This window comes from Octopus sinensis, linkage group LG30 (genome assembly GCF_006345805.1).
Source record: "Octopus sinensis linkage group LG30, ASM634580v1, whole genome shotgun sequence".
Taxonomy (NCBI): domain Eukaryota; kingdom Metazoa; phylum Mollusca; class Cephalopoda; order Octopoda; family Octopodidae; genus Octopus; species Octopus sinensis.
In genome coordinates, this window is record NC_043026.1 from 8,912,976 (window position 1) to 8,934,118 (window position 21,143).

At 37.6% G+C, this 21,143-nt stretch overlaps 2 protein-coding genes across 2 annotated transcripts in view; one reads left to right on the forward strand and one right to left on the reverse strand.

Annotated features, from left to right (window-relative positions):
* The window catches only part of LOC115226715 (zinc finger protein 271-like), a 36,363-nt gene that overhangs the window by 3,285 nt on the left and 11,935 nt on the right, over nucleotides 1-21,143 (reverse strand). Inside the window, exon 4 of the mRNA XM_036515125.1 lies at nucleotides 9,066-9,233. Coding sequence (XP_036371018.1) covers nucleotides 9,066-9,233 — 168 coding nt within the window. The remainder of the gene's footprint in view (nucleotides 1-9,065; nucleotides 9,234-21,143) is intronic.
* LOC118768547 (zinc finger protein 678-like) lies at nucleotides 13,561-18,385 on the forward strand. Its single transcript, XM_036515313.1, has 3 exons — nucleotides 13,561-13,657; nucleotides 15,908-16,610; nucleotides 17,701-18,385. Exons 2-3 carry the CDS (start codon nucleotides 16,263-16,265, stop codon nucleotides 17,851-17,853), a joined length of 501 nt encoding a protein of 166 aa, XP_036371206.1. The 5' UTR covers nucleotides 13,561-13,657; nucleotides 15,908-16,262; the 3' UTR covers nucleotides 17,854-18,385.

Sequence of the window (21,143 nt, forward strand, 5' to 3'; positions counted from 1 at the left end):
AGAGATTATTGAAAGTAGTCATTACTCATTTTGCCCCATCTTAGTCATAATTTTTGATAATTGAAAATTACCAAATTAGACACTAAACGGGGGTTAAAAATTGATCTGGAATCTAAGAGAGAGAAGAATATTGATGGTTAAACACCGAACATCATCCAGATAATTTATTAGTAACCTCGATTATTATCGGATTGAGAGTTGAGGGAAAATTTCTTGATATTAAAAAGGACCTGCAACTCCAACAACTATAAGGACAAATTCCCAGTCCTAAATATATATTTCTTTACTCACCACAAGGGGCTAGACACTGAGGGGACAAACAAGGCCAGAAAAACGGATTAAGTCGATTATATCGACCCCGAAAGGATGAAAGGCAAAGTCGACCCCGGCGGAATTTGAACTCAGAACGTAACGGCAGACGAAATATCTATTTTTTTACTGCCCACAAGGGGCTAAACACAGAGGGAGAAACAAGGACAGACATAGGTATTAAGTCGATGACATCGACCCCAGTGCGTAACTGGTACTTTATTTATCGACCCCGCCGGAATTTAAACTCAGAACGTAACGGCAGACGAAATACGTCCACGCATTTCGCCCGGGGTGTTAACCCTTCTGCCAGCTCGCCGCCATCACCAGTCCTAAAATATAATGTAGCAATACTCACAAAAATCATAAATCCAAACAAATTAGGAGAAACGGGAAAATACTCATTTTGCCCCGCTTACTAATTATGTCCCTTACCTTATATCAAGAAACAAGGGTTCGATAAATTATGATAAAGCATTGGATTCTCAGCATTTCTGTGGTTGGAGTTTATTTTAAGAACATTTCTCCACCTAAAACACACAACAAACAAACTTAAAGAAGAAACGATGGAGCGTGTAGGAGGCTGCCGCCATAGCTAGAAATAGCAGCGAAATGTGGAACAGATCAAAGGACATCTGAGACACCAAAGTATTAAAAGATTAAATGTTTTCGTTGTTTAATACTTACGGAAATGTCTTTATAAAGGATGGTGTTGTTGTTAGATGTGCGTCAGGTGGTTGAGAAATCTATTACAAATGTGTTTGGGAGTGAATTGAGAGAAATTCTGGCACCAGACATCAAATGTTTGTCGTAACGTAATGAATGGAGACGGACGTACGTTTAGTGCGCATGCGTATGAAATATTGGTTTCAAATTTTGGCACAACGCCAGCAATATCGGCGGAAGTGTTGGGGGGGGGCTAAGTCGCTTACCTTGACCCAGTAGACAACTAGTATTTATTTTATTGTGTCCCGCCCCAGCAAAGATATTAAAGGCAAAGTCGACCTCGTCGTAATTTACGCATATATACATAAATATCGATGTAGGCACAACACGTGCACCCCACCGATGTCTGGGTGTTTTTTTTGGGGGGGCGGGGGTCCCAAAAATGTTTTCGGATTCTGATATCATCGATATAGAATACGATTTTGGCAAACTATCGCGTTTTCGTAGAACACCTATTTACTGTATCTGTAGAAAAACGGCCGTTGAAGAAAATATCTTACAAATATCTTACAAACTACAGAATTTTCTCAATAAAGCCAAAAGGAAAAGGTGTTTTATGTAACACATTCTACCAGTATACGAAGTTTAAAATTTTTTAGTTACCTAGAAATTATGTTAAAAACTGCCGTTCAAACAGAAAAGATCCCCAATCTTTTTCTTAAACGAGGGACATATTCATACGGCACAGAATGTTTTTTTACCTCAATAGACGTGAGTGATTGGTTGAAATTGCCGAAATGCTTGAAATTAAAGACGAAATATCTTACAAACTACAGAATTTTCTCAATAAAGCCAAGAGGAAAAGATGTTTTATGTAACACATTCTACCAGTATACGAAGTTTAAAACTTTTTAGTTACCTAGAAATTATGTTAAAAACTGCCGTTCAAACAGAAAAGATCCCCAATCTGTTTCTTAAACAAGGGACATATTCATACGGCACAGAATGTTTTTTTACCTCAATAGACGTGAGTGATTGGTTGAAATTGCCGAAATGCTTGAAATTAAAGACGAAATATCTTACAAACTACAGAATTTTCTCAATAAAGCCAAAAGGAAAAGGTGTTTTATGTAACACATTCTACCAGTATACGAAGTTTAAAATTTTTTAGTTACCTAGAAATTATGTTAAAAACTGCCGTTCAAACAGAAAAGATCCCCAATCTTTTTCTTAAACGAGGGACATATTCATACGGCACAGAATGTTTTTTTACCTCAATAGACGTGAGTGATTGGTTGAAATTGCCGAAATGCTTGAAATTAAAGACGAAATATCTTACAAACTACAGAATTTTCTCAATGAAGCCAACAAGAAAAGATGTTTTATGTAACACATTCTACCAGTATACGAAGTTTAAAACTTTTTAGTTACCTAGAAATTATGTTAAAAACTGCCGTTCAAACAGAAAAGATCCATAAACTTTGCCTTTCACCTTTTTCTGCTAGGGTTCAATAAAATAAATACCAGTTGACTACTCGGGTCCATGAAATCGACTGACACTTGACCCTCCCCGAAATTTCTGGATTTCTACCAAAATCTTTAAAAAACAAAAGAAAAAAAGAAGAAAAACCAGTATTTCATACGCATGCGCACTAAGCGTATTTCCGCCTCCATTCATTCATTTTAACAAACTTGATTTCAGTCGGAATTTCTCTCAATTCACTCCCAAACACATTTATAATACATTTCTCAACCACCTGGCGCACTTCTAACAACAACACCATCCTTTTTTAAACCATTTCCGTAAGTATTAAACTATTTAATTTCTAAATACTTCCTGTCTCAGATGTCCTTTGATTTGTGCGACATTTGGCTGCTATTTCTAGCTATGGAGGCTACCTTCTACACTTTCCATCATTTTCCCACGTTTCTTGTGTTTTCACTGTGGATAAATGCCAGAAACGGCCTCAGACTCACCGATATTTTAAATCGTAAACAGAAGCAACCAGGGGCGAAGAATAGGGTTGAAAAAAATCATAAATGTGTTTATGAAGAGAAAAACTTCAAAAGATGGGAAAGTGAAACGAGGAGGGTTGTCTTAGGATGTGCTAGAAACAACAGCCAAATCTCCCTTAAATCACACTTTTTCCTTTGAAAATATTTACAATATTTTATTTTTTTGTTACCGAAAAGGTTTCTCCCATCGTTTTTAAGGGCAAAAATATGTTTGTTTTTTTTTTTTTTCAAGTGAAAAGTGAAGGGGCTGGTGGTAAATGAAATTTTGAGAATGCGATTTTTCAAAAAAGTTTTTTCAGAATCGGATCCTCCATAACCAAAAAGTGGGATTCCGTAAAAAAAAACAGAAATATATATATATATATATATATATATATATATATATATAAAATACAAAATGGGACAAGAACGCAAAACATCCAAATAGACGATACAAAAAACACGGACGGGTCATTGGAAGCCTTCTTCAGTCAAGAACCGGATCATCCTCGCAATCCATTTTACCCTAACTTATGACGGAAAAATCGGATCTTGTAAATTTTCCGAAAGTCCCCCACCCCCCGGGTCGTTAGCACAGTTTTTTTTTTTTTTTCATTTTCGTTTTCTACATAGTTACGGACAAAACCCTTTGTAACTTTCGTCCTGTGTTTTGTCCCTTTATGTTTTAATTGATTTTTGTTAGCCCTTGTGGCCAATAAACGAACGAATTATTATTATTATTATTATTATTTTGTTGTCTTTGAACGACGATAATTTCCTGAAACAGTGATTCTGTTATAATGGTTTCAATGCATTTCGGGAAGGCCATTTGCTTAGCTGATGTACTTTTTGTAGGCATTTAAACAAGAGGTCTATAAGTCCCCTATTCATCAATTTCACAATATCATCATCATCATCATCGTTTAGCATCCGTTTTCCATGCTAGCATGGGTTGGACGGTTCAACTGGGGTCTGGGAAGCCAGAAGGCTGCACCAGGCCCAGTCTGATATGGTAAAGTTTCTACGGCTGGATGCCCTTCCTAACGCCAACCACTCCATGAGTGTAGTGGGTGCTTTTTATGTGCCAGACGAGTCTGGCAAACAGCCATGCCCGGATGGTGCTTTTTACGTGATATATATATATATATATATATATATACACACACACACACATATGAATGTTGTGCAGTAAGAATGTGTAACTGGAATTTAGAAATATGTTAACTTCACACAAGATTTTCTGATGTAAATTTTAATAAATTAAAAAGTTCTGTTGTTCAGTTAAATGTTTGTTTCTAGAGTTTATCTTTATGGAAATGTTGAATCTGTATTTTTTTAAGTAGCCTCTATATCTTACACTGTTGTTTCTTTATTATTTCAGAATATCAGATGACATTGGCATAACTGAAGATACATTCTCATTATTTATCATCTTTTAAAGACCAAAATGAAAATATTGTACAGAACAGATATATAAGATTGTTTCTACAAATCTGTGGTGGAATTCCTCTGAAATGTGTTATTAGCAAATCTTCTGGACATCACTGGCTGGAGTGTCTACAAGATGTGTCTCTTTGCAAATTAAACTTGGGTAAATTTACTAACGAGTTTTGGGACAAAGGTAACAGTGGACAGAAATACAGCAGTCGAAATACTTGCAAACAAAAGACTATAGAAGTACAAAGAAGAAAACATATATATATATATATATATATATTGTGAGAAACTAAAGGATCTGACTTTTCCAGAAGAAAAAGGGAAACAAAAATTGTCACATGACTGTGATGTGTGTAAAAAGTCCTTCTCTGAAAAGGGTAACTTGTATAAGCACAAACGTATTCATACGGTAGAGAAGCCATTTCATTGTGACAACTGTGGTAAATCATTCTCTCAAAAGGGTCGCTTGAATATGCACAAGCGTATTCATACAGGGGAGAAACCATTTCACTGTGACATCTGTGGTAAATCATTCTCTCAAAATAATAACTTGACTAGACACAAACGTATTCATACTGGAGAGAAGCCTTATCGTTGTGATGTCTGTGGTAAATCATTCTCTGACCGAAGTAATTTAAATTCTCACAAGCGTATTCATACAGTAGAGACACCATATTCTTGTGATATCTATGGTAAATCATTCACTCAAAGTGGGAACTTAGCTAAACACAAACGTTTCCATACAGGAGAGAAGCTATATCAGTGCAACATCTGTGGCAAATCTTTCTCTGCCAGTAGGAACCTAACTACTCATAAACGTATTCATACAGGAGAGAAGCCATATCAGTGCAACATCTGTGGCAAATCTTTCTCTTCCAGTAGTAACATAACTAAACACAGACGTATTCATACAGGAGAAACACCACATTCTTGTGACATCTGTGGTACATCATTCTCTCAAAGTGGGAGTTTAAATGCTCACAAACGTATTCATACAGGAGAGAAGCTGTATTACTGCGACATCTGTGGCAAATCTTTCTCTCTTAGTAGTAACCTAACTACACATAAGCGTATTCATACAGGAGAGAAGCCCTATCACTGTGATGTCTGTGGTACATCATTCTCTCAAAGTGGGAACTTAACTGCTCACAAACGTATTCATACAGGAGAGAAGCTGTATCAGTGCGACATCTGTGGCAAATCTTTCTCTCTTAGTACGAACCTAACTAGACATAAGCGTATTCATACAGGAGAGAAGCCCTATCACTGTGATGTCTGTGGTACATCATTCTCCTACCAAAGTGCTTTCATTTCTCACAAACATATTCATACAGGAGAGACACCATATTCTTGTGATATCTGTGGAAGGTCATTCACTCAACATGGCAACTTAACTTCTCACAAACGTATTCATACAGGAGAGACACCATATTCTTGTGATATCTGTGGAAGGTCATTCACTCAACGTGGCAACTTAACTTCTCACAAACGTGTTCATCAGGGGAAGAAGCAATCCCACTGATATTTGTGCTAAATCATAATCTGTAAGGGGTGACTGAACCCTTTACTATGCAGATTATTCTGTCGAATGTGAGGGTTATTTATTCCCATTATTTTCAATTTGTCCTGCATTAACCCACAGCTTTCAAATTTTGATGATATGATTGTGTATTTTCACAATGACATTGTAGGGTAGGTGTAAGAAGCCGACTCTGACTAGTTTGATCATAAAATAGGTAGAATATTTGGGCCAGATATGGCTGGTTTAAGTTCTAAAGAGTGGACACTAGATGCACCAAGTTGTCTGATCTGGCAGTGTTTCTACAGCTGGATGCCCTTCCTAATGCCAACCTGTCTGTGAGTGTAGTGGGTGCTTTTTACGTGCCACCTGCACAGGTGCCAGACGAGGCTGGCAAACGGCCACGATCGGATATTTTAAATACAGTCCTGCCCTGTCTCACTGTAGCATTGCTCTCCGCTAGTCCTGACCTGTATGTTCGACCCCCATTCCCTGTCTTACTGTATTATTGCTACTGGCTTGCCCTCAACCTATGTCTTCCACCCACATGTAACAAGAAAACTTTTTACACACCCTGCCCCCAACAAACCAATCTACATCTCTTTTTCACATTCCTTCCATACACTATGCCTACCTCTCACTCCCCCAATCCTGTCCTCATGGTGCTGTTCATCTGTATCATTGCTATCCGGTAGCCCCCTGACCCTATATAATACCCAGGTTGTCATCACTCAACACCCCCTACACTCTAATCATGCTTCCTTTGCAGTATCCTATTCCTTTACTACCCACAAGGGGCTACACACAGAGAGGAGACAAACAAGGACAGATAAAGGGATTAAGTTGATTACATCGACCCCAGTGCGTAACTGGTACTTATTTAATCGACCCCGAAAGGATGAAAAGCAAAGTCGACCTCGGCGGAATTTGAACACAGAGCCTAACTTTTCTGCCAGCTCGCCACCTATGCAGTATCCTGTCCCTTATATTATGACGTTTGAACATCAAGGGTATGCCCTGGCACTTGCCACCATCTATATCTCCCTCTTCCTTTACTCAACCATCCTCATCTATGCTCTAATCCCCTCCCTAGTGAATACGCCCATCATTTTGCCACAATGTCCATCGTGTTGTCTCCCACCCTTATCTCCGCCTGCATTTCCCTCAGGCTGGGTAACCATGTATCTCCTTTGTGGCGGCACACCCTTTCCTGATCTCTCTCTCTCTCTCTCTGGCCTGGTAAACTTGTACTTCCTCTACAGCAACAGACAGATCACAACAAAAGATGCTGCCCAACACACAAAACCAAGCCATGAACATGCTACAGAATTTCAACTGTGATACAACTTCCACTGTTCCAGATAGAGTTACTTAAAACTTGCCAAACCTGTTACTTCACAATTTGTAAGACATTTATATACTCTTTACTCTTTTACTTGTTTCAGTCATTGACTTTGAGTAAGTCCTCAACACCACCGTCTTCCTTTCAAGCTCTTTTAACCATTTTTTGGGAGCTGTCAAGTCCCACACAAGAAATTCCTTTGCCATTTCAACACAAAGTTCAATTACAGTTCAAAATGTAAGAAAATAAAACAAGACACAAAAAAAGAAGGGCAGAAATAAAATAAAAAATAACAGTTCAAAAAAGAGTTCTTTTATTCTTTTAAATAAACGAAAGCTTTGAAGAAGAGAGTTCAAATCCAGGCAAAGAAATAAATTAATTTTCGGCCGTAAAGGTACTCCTGGCCAAATGTACATAGGTTCCTTGGTATGAATCATTTTTACCTGTAATTGGTAAAAGAAATCCAAACAAAATACTGGCTACAGCCAACGGTAACTGTAACAGGTTCTAATCATTAGGGCGAGGATACGTCCCTCCACTGTTTTTGTTTTTTTTATGAATCCAAAATATTCCCACTAAATTCACAAAACAGCAGCCGCCGAGAGCAGGCGAAATTTGTTAACAAAAAAGAACAATATAACAAATTACACCCAGCTCAGATAAAACAAAATCACTGGCCTCGACAACCTTCTCTGTTTTTGTTCTTTTTTCTTGTAATTGGCCAGAGCCAAAACACTCACGTCCACCTTGCAAAAACAGTCCTTCCTGCCTTGGTAATCCACAGACACGAAGATAATTTTTGCGGAGGGGCTACGCCTACTCGAAAACACAATTCTCACTGCAAAGTGAGTCTTTATAGGCGGCCACAGGCAGGCAAATGTCTGGAGCAGATTGGAGTCTATTACTCACCAAAAAATATTAAATACAGGGCAACAAACTCCACTAAGCCCTCAAAAAATACGACAAACGCCTACCTGTAGTCGAGCCTCAAAGTTCAAAATTTCACGACGAAAGACGTGACATCAAGCAGCAAGAACTCTCCGCCAAAAACAAACACGTCCGTCTCCGACAAAGGTAAGCAAGCTACTTACCACACAACTACTCCTGTTTACTCAATTTGAAAACTCTTCGTATTGTCTTTTGTCTCCTGTGTCTGTGTGTGTGCGCCTAAGTTCATATATGAGTAGTGTCCCTTTAATATCACGCAAAAATTGATAAAAATTTGAGAATTAAAATTAAATATCTTTTTTCTAATTGATAGAATTTTACTAAACCTTTGGATGGCAAATTGAAAATAATGTGAATATATAAACATCACATTCGACAGAATAACGTGCATGGTAAAGGGTTTCAGTAACCCCTTAGAGATTATGATTTAGTTTAAATATTAGTGGGATTGCTTCTTCCCCTTATGAACACATTTGTGAGAAGTTAAGCTGCTATGTTGAGTAAATAACCTTCCACAGATATCACAAGAATATGGTGTCTCTCCTGTATGAATACGTTTATGGGTCATTAGGTTACTACTGGTAGAGAAAGATTTATTACAGACATCACAAGAATATGGTGTCTCTCCTGTATGAATACGTTTATGTTTATCTAAGTTGCCACTTTGAGAGAATGATTTACCACAGATTTCACAGTGAAATAGTGTCTCTCCTGTATGAATACGTTTGTGTAAAGTCAAATAAATATTTTGAGAGAATAATTTACCACAGATATCACAAGAATATGGTGTTTCTCCTGTATGAATACGTCTGTGTCCAGTTAAGTTAGAACTCACGGTGAATGATTTACCACAGATATCACAAGGATATGGTGACTCTCCTGTATGAATACGTTTATGATAAGTTAGAGCACTTTTACCAGGAAATAATTTACCACAGATATTACAGGAATATGGCTTCTTCCCTGTATGAATACGCTTGTGATTAGTTAAAGCACTTCTTTGAGAGAATGATTTACCACAGATGTCACATTGAAATGGCTTCTCTCCTGTATGACAATGCTGGTGATTACTTAAAACACTTTGGTCAGAGAATCTTGTACCACAGACACTACAATGATATGGTGACTCTCCTGTATGAATACGTTTATGTTGAGTTAGAGCACTTTTATCAGAAAATGATTTACCACAGATATTACAGGAATATGGCTTCTCTCCTGTATGAATACGTTTATGTTTAGCTAAGTTGCCACTTTGAGAGAATGATTTACCACAGATTTCACAGTGAAATGGCTTCTCTCCTGTATGAATACGTTTGTGACTATTTAAGTTACATTTACTTGAGAAAGACTTTTTACACACATCACAGTCATGTGACAATTTTTGTCTCTCCTTTTTGCTATCTTCTGGAAAAATATGTTCCTTCACTTTCTCACTCTTTTCCATTATTTTTCCTTCAACTTCACAATATACCTTCTTTTTTTATTCTTTTTGCTTCTGTAGTCTTTTGTTTACAAATATTTCAACTGTTGTATTTCTGGCCACTGTTACCTTTGTCACAAAACAACTAAATTTATCCACGTTCAATCTGCAAACAGGCTCATCTTGTAGACACTCCAGCCAATGATGTCCAGAAGGTTTGCTAATAACACATTTCAGAGTAAATATATCAGAGGAATTCCACCACAGATTTATAGAAACAATCTTATATATCTGTTCAGTAAAATATTTTCATTCTGGTCTTTAAAAAGCTGATAAATAATGAGAATGTATCTTCAGTTATGCCAATGTCATCTGATATTCTGAAATAATAAAGAAACAACAGTGTAAGATATAGAGGCTACTTAAAAAAATACAGATTCAACATTTCCATGAAGATAAACTTTAGAAATAAACATTTAACTGAACAACAGAACTTTCTAATTTATTAATATTTATATCAGCTTAGCACTTATTCTATCAGCCACTTTTGCCAAACCACAGGTTTATGGGGACATAAACACACCAACACTGTTTGTCAAGTGTTGAAGGGGTGGGAGGACAACACCCACACCCACACATATATATATATTGGGCTTCCTTCAGTTTCCATCTCCCAAATCCATTCACAAAGCCAGAGGATATTGTAGAAAATGCATGTCTGTGACTAGTTACCTAACAGCTCACAATTTCTTCTCTTTAACTCCATATAGGGAAAAAATTATTGGAAATAGTCATTACTCACTTTGCCCCATGAGGAGATTTCACGAATGATTACAAAAAGTTTATCAGCCAAGCAAATGGCCTTCCCTGAATGCATTGAAAACATTATAACAGAATCACTATTTCAGGAAATTATCATTGTTCTCTTTGAGTGTGTAGAAAGAGAAATTTGGCAGAGGCAAGAAAAGGTGAAATTGTCTCTTCAAATTATCCAGAATTACATTTGAAAACAAAGACTCAAACACATCAATATCTATCCTTCGACATCTTAAAGATCAGAAATGCAAAAAGCTATTCAAGTATCGAATTCAAATGAAAGAGAATCAGAGAAAAATTGCAAATGATGTGAAATTAATGAATATCGAATAAATGGGGGGAAAAAAATCAATATAAAATATCATCAACAGTTTCTTCAAGATCTCTTCGTGGTTAGGGCAGCGGACACGCGGTCGTAGAATTGCGGTTTCGATTCCCAGACCGGGCGTTGTGAGTGTTTATTGAGCGAAAACACCTAAAAGCTCCACGAGGCCCCGGCAGGGGATGGTGGTGATCCCTGCTGTACTCTTTCACCACAACTTTCTCTCACTCTTACTTCCTGTTTCTGTTGTACCTGTATTTCAAAGGGCCGGCCTTGTCACTCTGTGTCACGCTGAATGTCCCCGAGAACTACGTTAAGGGTACACGTGTTTGTGGAGTGCTCATCGTCGTAACCGACGGAGTGCTTCCATCCACTAACAAGAGATTATTGAAAGTAGTCATTACTCATTTTGCCCCATCTTAGTCATGATTTTTGATAATTGAAAATTACCAAATTAGACACTAAACGGGGGGTAAAAATTGATCTGGAATCTAAGAGAGAGAAGAATATTGATGGTTAAACACCGAACATCATCCAGATAATTTATTAGTAACCTCGATTATTATCGGATTGAGAGTTGAGGGAAAATTTCTTGATAATAAAAAGGACCTGCAACTCCAACAACTATAAGGACAAATTCCCAGTCCTAAATATATATTTATTTACTCACCACAAGGGGCTAGACACTGAGGGGACAAACAAGGCCAGAAAAACGGATTAAGTCGATTATATCGACCCCGAAAGGATGAAAGGCAAAGTCGACCCCGGCGGAATTTGAACTCAGAACGTAACGACAGACGAAATATCTATTTTTTTACTGCCCACAAGGGGCTAAACACAGAGGGAAGAAACAAGGACAGACATAGGTATTAAGTCGATTACATCGACCCCAGTGCGTAACTGGTACTTTATTTATCGACCCCGCCGGAATTTAAACTCAGAACGTAACGGCAGACGAAATACGTCCACGCATTTCGCCCGGGGTGTTAACCCTTCTGCCAGCTCGCCGCCATCCCCAGTCCTAAAATATAATGTAGCAATACTCACAAAAATCATAAATCCAAACAAATTAGGAGAAACGGGAAAATACTCATTTTGCCCCGCTTACTAATTATGTCCCTTACCTTATATCAAGAAACAAGGGTTCGATAAATTATAATAAAGCATTGGATTCTCAGCATTTCTGTGGTTGGAGTTTATTTTAAGAACATTTCTCCACCTAAAACACACAACAAACAAACTTAAAGAAGAAACGATGGAGCGTGTAGGAGGTTGCCGCCATAGCTAGAAATAGCAGCCAAATGTGGAACATCTGAGACACCAAAGTATTAAAAGATTAAATGCTTTCGTTGTTTAATACTTACGGAAATGTCTTTATAAAGGATGGTGTTGTTGTTAGATGTGCGTCAGGTGGTTGAGAAATCTATTACAAATGTGTTTAGGAGTGAATTGAGAGAAATTCTGGCACCAGACTTCAAATGTTTGTCGTAACGTAATGAATGGGGGCGTACGTACGTGTAGTGCGCATGCGTATGAAATATTGGTTTCAAATTTTGGCACAACGCCAGCAATATCGGCGGAGGTGTTGGGGGGGGGGCCTAAGTCGCTTACCTTGACCTCAGTAGACAACTAGTATTTATTTTATTGTGTCCCGCCCCAGCAAAGATATTAAAGGCAAAGTCGACCTCGTCGTAATTTACGCATATATACATAAATATCGATGTAGGCACAACACGTGCACCCCACCGATGTCTGGGTGTTTTTTTTTTGGGAGGGGGGGGTCCCAAAAATGTTTTCGGATTCTGATATCATCGATATAGAATACGATTTTGCCAAAATATCGCGTTTTCGTAGAACACCTATTTACTGTATCTGTAGAAAAAACGGCCGTTGAAGAAAATATCTTACAAACTACAGAATTTTCTCAATAAAGCCAACAGGAAAAGATGTTTTATGTAACACATTCTACCAGTATACGAAGTTTAAAACTTTTTAGTTACCTAGAAATTATGTTAAAAACTGCCGTTCAAACAGAAAAGATCCCCAATCTGTTTCTTAAACAAGGGACATATTCATACGGCACAGAATGTTTTTTTACCTCAATAGACGTGAGTGATTGGTTGAGATTGCCGAAATGCTTGAAATTAAAGACGAAATATCTTACAAACTACACAATTTTCTCAATGAAGCCAAGAGGAAAAGATGTTTTATGTAACACATTCTACCAGTATACGAAGTTTAAAACTTTTTAGTTACCTAGAAATTATGTTAAAACTGCCGTTCAAACAGAAAAGATCCCCAATCTGTTTCTTAAACAAGGGACATATTCATACGGCACAGAATGTTTTTTTTACCTCAATAGACGTGAGTGATTGGTTGAGATTGCCGAAATGCTTGAAATTAAAGACGAAATATCTTACAAACTACACAATTTTCTCAATGAAGCCAAGAGGAAAAGATGTTTTATGTAACACATTCTACCAGTATACGAAGTTTAAAACTTTTTAGTTACCTAGAAATTATGTTAAAAACTGCCGTTCAAACAGAAAAGATCCATAAACTTTGCCTTTCACTTTTTTCTGCTGGGGTTCAATAAAATAAATACCAGTTGACTACTCGGGTCCATGAAATCGACTGACACTTGACCCTCCCCGAAATTTCTGGTTTTCTACCAAAATCTTTAAAAAACAAAAGAAAAAAAGAAGAAAAACCAGTATTTCATACGCATGCGCACTAAGCGTATTTCCGCCTCCATTCATTCATTTTAACAAACTTGATTTAAGTCGGAATTTCTCTCAATTCACTCCCAAACACATTTATAATACATTTCTCAACCACCTGACGCACTTCTAACAACAACACCATCCTTTTTAAACCATTTCCGTAAGTATTAAACTATTTAATTTCTAAATACTTCGTGTCTCAGATGTCCTTTGATTCGTGCGACCTTTGGCTGCTATTTCTAGCTATGGAGGCTACCTTCTACACTTTCCATCATTTTCCCACGTTTCTTGTGTTTTCACTGTGGATAAATGCCAGAAACGGCCTCAGACTCACCGATATTTTAAATCGTAAACAGAAGCAACCAGGGGCGAAGAATAGGGTTGAAAAAAGATCATAAATGTGTTTATGAAGAGAAAAACTTCAAAAGATGGGAAAGTGAAACGAGGAGGGTTGTCTTAGGATGTGCTAGAAACAACAGCCAAATCTCCCTTAAATCACACTTTTTCCTTTGAAAATATTTACAATATTTTATGTTTTTGTTACCGAAAAGGTTTTTCCCATCGTTTTTAAGGGCAAAAATATGTTTGTTTGTTTTTTTTTTTTCAAGTGAAAAATGAAGAGGCTGGTGGTAAATGAAATTTTGAGAATGCGATTTTTCAAAAAACTTTTTTCAGAATCGGATCCTCCAGAACCAAAAAGTGGGATTCCGTAAAAAAAAAACAGAAATATATATATATATATATATATATATATATATATATATATATATACAATATGTTACATTACTCGGTAGTCAAGATAAAACTCTGAGTTTCAGATGCCGAAGTGGAAATCCACAACACCATCTCTTCGGTTATCTGGCTATTTGAAAACGTTATGAAAAAATACCGTTAAAAATGAAGGGAAATTACTCTGTTATAACTCTGCTTTGCTTGCGTACTTATACATCGCTCGCATTTTTCGTCATAAAAATTATAAAAATACATAAAAATATATAAAATTATATAAAAATATATAAATTCTTCTTGGGACATAACACAGAAAGCATGTTCTATCCGTTTTCTTTAGGGGACCAAAAACGTAACAGAAATTTAGTCACATGTGGGCATGATCCGAAAAGCTCTGTCCTTGTATTTAGACATGTGGTAGGGTCTAAGCTGCTTTTCCAGATAAGCCATCTCTCCATGTCGCATAAACCGCACCTTCCGCTGCCGTTAGTATAGGGCTTACATCTGGCCAAAATCTTCCATTGTATGTTATAATCGACACCTTTATCTCTTAAAGACCAAATATGATTGGATAATTGTGTCGCTTTTCTTTGTTCCAGTGCCTAAAGCTCAAAGTGTGGTTATTGAACCTGGCTTTGAAATTACCCTCTGTAAGCCCACGTATTTCTTCGTCGAAACGGTGTCTTTAGTGGTTATAGAGTTTACGGTAGCTTCATATATGATGGTCTTGGACATACAAGCTCCATTTAGCGGGCACAATTCTTTATTCCTGCATGAACAGCTGTTTTCTTCTCGTGGTTTTTGTATGTTATGATTGATTATGTTTTTAAAATTGGTAGTTGAACTAAAACTAATTTTTAAATTGTGTCTATTGAAGAGTTTCCTATAAGCATGGTTAACTGGAAAATGTCTATCTATCAGTGCTAGGAAATATTTACCTATATTGAAGGCCACCTCGGGTGAGTAAGGGGGCGTAAACCAGATGACCTTCCTATTTCTATTATTCCTTTTCCTTACTGTTGGGCTAGTGATAGGTGTATATTTTATTTTTTCGCTAAAACCACTATCTTTTAAAGCTTTATTATAAACTGGGGCAACGCTATTGAAGATGTCCTCATTAGATGAGAGGCTAGAAATCCTCTTACTAATATTTTTAACTAAATTTTTGAATACTATAGGGGGATGGCATGAACCTACATTAATATAACTTAGTCTATCATTGGGCTTCCTATAAGGCTTATAAATATTATTATTAAGATCTAAGGAAACGTCTAAGAAATTGACAACCGTCAGGTTAGTGTCTATAGTTATACTAAGTCCGAAGTGTTTCATTAACTGGATAATATCTATGGCTGATAGAATAAGTGCTAAGCTGAAAAAATAAATCCTAGCATTGATTCTATTGACTGAAGCCTTTAAAGCTGGTGCTCCAGCATGACCACAGTCAAAACAACTAAAACCAGTAAAAAAGTGTGTGTGTGTGTGTATTTATGAATGTGGAGCTGGAGTTTAGAAATATGTTAGCTTCAAACAGGATTTTGTGATGTAAATATTAATAAATTAGAAAGTTCTGTTGTTCAGTTAAATGTTTATTTCTAGAGTTTATCTTTATGGAAATGTTGAATCTGTATTTTTTTAAGTAGCCTCCATATCTTACACTGTTGTTTCTTTATTATTTCAGAATATCAGATGACATTGGCATAACCAAAGATACATTCTCATTATTTATCATCTTTTAAAGACCAGAATGAAAATATTTTACTGAACAGATATATAAGATTGTTTCTATGAATCTGTGGTGGAATTCCTCTGATATATTTACTCTGAATTGTGTTATTAGCAAACCTTCTGGACATCACTGGTTGGAGTGTCTACACGATGAGTCTGTTTGCAGATTGAACGTGGATAAATTTAGTTGTTTTGTGACAAAGGTAACAGTGGCCAGAAATATAACAGTTAAAATATTTGTAAACAAAAGACTATAGAAGCAAAAAGAATAAAAAAAGAAGGTATATTGTGAAGTTGAAGGAAAAATAATGGAAAAGAGTGAGAAAGTGAAGGAACATATTTTTCCAGAAGTTAGCAAAAAAGAGAGACAAAAATTGTTACATGACTGTGATGTGTGTAAAAAGTCTTTCTCACAAAAAGGTACCTTAAATAGTCACAAACGTATTCATACAGGAGAGACACCGTATTATTGTGATATCTGTGGTAAATCATTCTCTCAAAGTAGCAACTTAACTGCTCACAAACGTTCCCATACAGGAGAGAAGCCATTTCACTGTGAAATCTGTGGTAAATCATTCTCTCAAAAACAGAACTTGACTACACATAAACGTATTCATACAGGAGAGAAGCCATATCATTGTAGTGTCTGTGGTACAATATTCTCTCACCAAAGTGTTTTAAATAATCACCAGCATTGTCATACAGGAGAGAAGCCATATTCCTGTAATATCTGTGGTAAAATATTTCCTGGTAAAAGTGCTCTAACTAATCACAAACGTATTCATACAGGAGAGTCCCCATATCATTGTGATATCTGTGGTAAATCATTCTCTCAAAGTTGCAACTTAACTACTCACAAACGTTCCCATACAGGAGAGAAGCCATACCACTGTGATATCTGTGGTAAATCATTCTCTCAAAAAATTACCTTGACTACCCACAAATGTATTCATACAGGAGAGAAGCCATATCATTGTAGTGTCTGTGGTACGAGTTTCTCTCACCAAAGTGTTTTAAATTATCACCAGCATTGTCATACAGGAGAGAAGCCATATTCCTGTAATATCTGTGGTAAATTATTTCCTGGTAAAAGTGCTCTAACTAATCACAAACGTATTCATACAGGAGAGTCCCCATATCATTGTGATATCTGTGGTAAATCATTCTCTCAAAGTTGCAACTTAACTACTCACAAACGTTCCCATACAGGAGAGAAGCCATACCACTGTGATATCTGTGGTAAATCATTCTCCGTGAGTTCTGACTTAACTGGACACAGACGTATTCATACAGGAGAAACACCATATTCTTGTGATATCTGTGGTAAATTATTCTCTCAAAAAAAGTATTTGACTTTACACAAACGTATTCATACAGGAGAGACACCATATTCTTGTGATATCTGTGGTAAATCATTCTCTCAAAAAAATAATTTGACTTTACACAAACGTATTCATACAGGAGAGACACCATATTCTTGTGATATCTGTGGTAAATCATTCTCTCAAAAACAGTATTTGACTTTACACAAACGTATTCATACAGGAGAGACACCATTTCACTGTGAAATCTGTGGTAAATCATTCTCTCAAAGTGGCAACTTAGCTGCTCACAAACGTATTCATACAGGAGAGAAGCCATACCACTGATATCTGTGGTAAATCATTCACCGTGAGTTCTAACTTAACTGGACACAGACGTATTCATACAGGAGTAACACCATATCACTGTGATATCTGTGATAAATCATTCTCTCACCAAAGTGCTTTCATTTCTCACAAACGTATCCATACAGGAGAGAAGCCATATTCTTGTGATATCTGTGGAAGGTCATTCACTCAACATAGCAGCTTAACTTCTCACAAACGTGTTCATCAGGGGAAGAAGCAATCCCACTGATATTTGCGCTAAATCATAATCTCTAAGGGGTTACTGAAACCCTTTACCATGCAGGTTATTCTGTCGAATGTGAGGGTTATTTATTCACATTAATTTCAATTTCTCATCCATTAACTCACAGTTTTCAAGTTTTGATGATGTGGTTGTGTATTTTCAGAATGGCATCGTATGGTAGGTGCAAGAGGCTGAGTCTGTCTATGTGCTATGTTAAAGGGATGTTTTGATAAAGGTTTAGTAAAATTCTATGAATTAGAAAAAAGATATTTAATTTTAATTCTCAAATTTTTATCAATTTTTGCGTGATATTAAAGGGACTCTACTCATATATGAACTTAGGCGCACACACACACACAGACACAAGAGATAAAAGACAATACAAAGAGTTTTCAAATTGAGTAAACAGGAAATAACATTGGTATGTAGCTTGCTTACCAACCACATGGTTCCGGGTTCAGTCACACTGCGTGGCACCTTAGGCAAGTGTCTTCTACTATAGCCTCAAGCCGACCACAGCCTTGTGAGTGGATTTGGTAGACGGAAACTAAAAGAAGCCTGTCGTATATATATATATATGTATATAAATATATATATATATATATATATATATATATATATATATATAGGTGCAGGAGTGGCTGTGTGGTAAGTAGCTTGCTTACCAACCACATGGTTCCGGGTTCAGTCCCACTGCGTGGCACCTTAGGCAAGTGTCTTCTACTATAGCCTCGGGCCGACCAAAGCCTTGTGAGTGGATTTGGTAGACAGGAACTGAAAGAAGCCCATCATATATATATATAGAGAGATGTAGGCGCAGGAGTGGCTGTGTGGTAAGTAGTCGAAGTCGGACGTGTTTTTTTGGCGGTGAGTCACACGTGTTATTGCACGTGGATAATTTTTCTGCTGTTGAACGTTTATTGTTAAATATTTTCGTGAACTTTGTGAATTTTTGTGCTTTCTTCCCGGTGACGGGAAAAAGTAATTATTGAAACATTGAAGTCATTAATATTGAATTTATTAATATTGTTGATATTGAGCTTGTTAAAGCCGTTGTATGTTTTATTGTCGCCCCCACCTCCCGCGGGGGTGGCATTTGAACTGTTATCCTTATTAAATGGGAAAAAAATATTATAGGCTTCCCATTTTTGGGATAAGCAAATTGTTGTTGTGAAGGAAAAAAAAAATTTTAGCCATTGTAGGCTCTAATGTGGCATCCGCCCGTAGCACGGGCGAGATTTGAACTGTTGTCGTCGCTGTGAGAAAAATAAAATATAGGTTTCCCATTTGGGGATTTCGTTGTTGTGTGAAAAATGAATTTCGAATCCCAGCGGTGTTGGGATTTGAACTTTGGACTGCGGATATAAAAATTATCTATTTTTGTTCTCTGTGAGAGGAAAATTCTTTCTAAAGGTCTCCCAGTCTTGTGGGAAACCAATTTCTCTTCAACCATGTCGGTTGAAATAATACATGAAAAATCTGCTCTTGTAGAGAGCAATGTTGATGTTGGCAATTGCGCCTACACTGTGAAAGAATTTTCAGCAGTTGCCGCAGTGGCACCAAAAATATTGATATATCTGCAGACATGTTGCAGGGATATTTTAAAAGGATGAAGGAAGAGGGAGGTGATGTTGTGATATCACACTCCTCCACCGTGTTAGAAACAGAGAAGAGGGCCGTGGTGTATAAAACCTTCTGCCGACAAGAGAAAAGGTTTAAACACTTCGTAAAAGAAACTATAGAAAAATACCTGGCCCCGATATGGACGGATATAGTGTATATCTCGAGGGGACAGGCATACAGTTCTGTTGAGGTCCAATTCTCAGAGGAAGAGGTGGCTCGCGGGCATTCCGTGTGTCCCCTGAAGACCAAAGAAGTGGTACTTCTGCCAACTTATATGGGATGAAGAACATCCCGTGTAAGAATCAACAAAGTCCCGCCTACAATAGACCGTAAAGAAGTGGTGGCTGCCCTGCTGTTTAATAGGATGGACCGTATAAACATACTACAATCTACTAGTTCCGTCCCACAGAATTGGTTAGGGCGGAACATCTCTGTTTTAATACAAGGGAAATAGGAGGACATTCAGGTCCTACCAGAGAGAGTGCTCATTGGGGAGAATGTGGCCCTTAGGATACAGGTGGAAGGCCGTAAGCCAACCTGTTACCAATGCGGAAAAAAGGGCCACATTCGAGCTGATTGTGAAGAAGAAAAAAAGTCGCAAACACCAGGCCCCTCAAATAACCCAAAAAAACCCAGCCCCTGCAAACACACCAACCCCCACAAACAAAAACTCCCAACCCCGTTGTTGAGGTGCTAGTCTCCAAACAAAGTATAGAAAAACCCAGCCCCGGCACGCACAAGTCCCTACAAAAATAAAATTACCCAACCCCCTTGGAAGATGCGGCACCAACAGAAAACACTGTGTCGGAAGAAATTGTCACCCACCCCTCAGATAATAACATGGAGGTTTCAGAGGGTGGATTTACACCAGTGGGAAAAAAACGTTCTCGTAGACCTTCCCCACCCACATCCCCCACACAAAACAGAAAAAACACACCACAGACAACGAAAAAGAAACCCTGCCCTACTGTCCCGGAAGAAAACCAAAATTTAATTTTAATAGAATATGATACAACGGACACGTACACTAATGACATCATTGTACAGCATAAAAAGACTATATTGTACCCCCTACTCCAAGAATGGAAGAACAGATGTGCAATGTTAGACGAATCCCTATACCGAGAATTAAGGGACAGGAAAATTGTGGACTTGCCAAACTGTGAAGAGAGACAAGAAGGGGACGGATCCACGTGTGGTGAGGTCAGCCCCCAAATCTCCAAAGAAATCTAAGTAGAGCTTTTACTTTTTGTAATGGCGTCTCTTAACCTTGGTTGTTTAATGTGCGTGGTCTGAGTTCAAAGTGGAAGCAGGCGTGTTTCCTCGACGATCTCAGATCACATGATATGCATGTGATGGTTTCTACAGAGACCAAGCTGGACAGTCTACAAACCTTCTCGCCTCTCCTGAATGGCTACGAGAAAATCATGTCTCCTGGCCAGACCGGAGGGCGAGGGGAAGTTGTGGTACTGATCCGTAAAGGCTTAGCTCTGCAGACAAGCACAGTCTATGTGGACCCTGAAGGTGGGCTGGTCGTCCTTGATGTGACATACAGCAGTAAGGCCTTCAGGTTGATCGGACTCTATGCACCTTGTGCTAGAGGCTTCCAAACTGAATTTTATCGTGACGTCGAAGACTTTAGTAGTATTAGGGGACTTTAATGCTATCGTTGA

Bases quoted from the DNA above. Each gene is read 5' to 3' on its own strand.
- LOC118768547 (XM_036515313.1), top strand. From the start codon at position 16,263: ATGGAAAAGAGTGAGAAAGTGAAGGAACATATTTTTCCAGAAGTTAGC. The intron at 16,611-17,700 runs ATATTCTCTCAC...ATCTGTGATAAA, and splicing joins ATTGTAGTGTCTGTGGTACA to TCATTCTCTCACCAAAGTGC.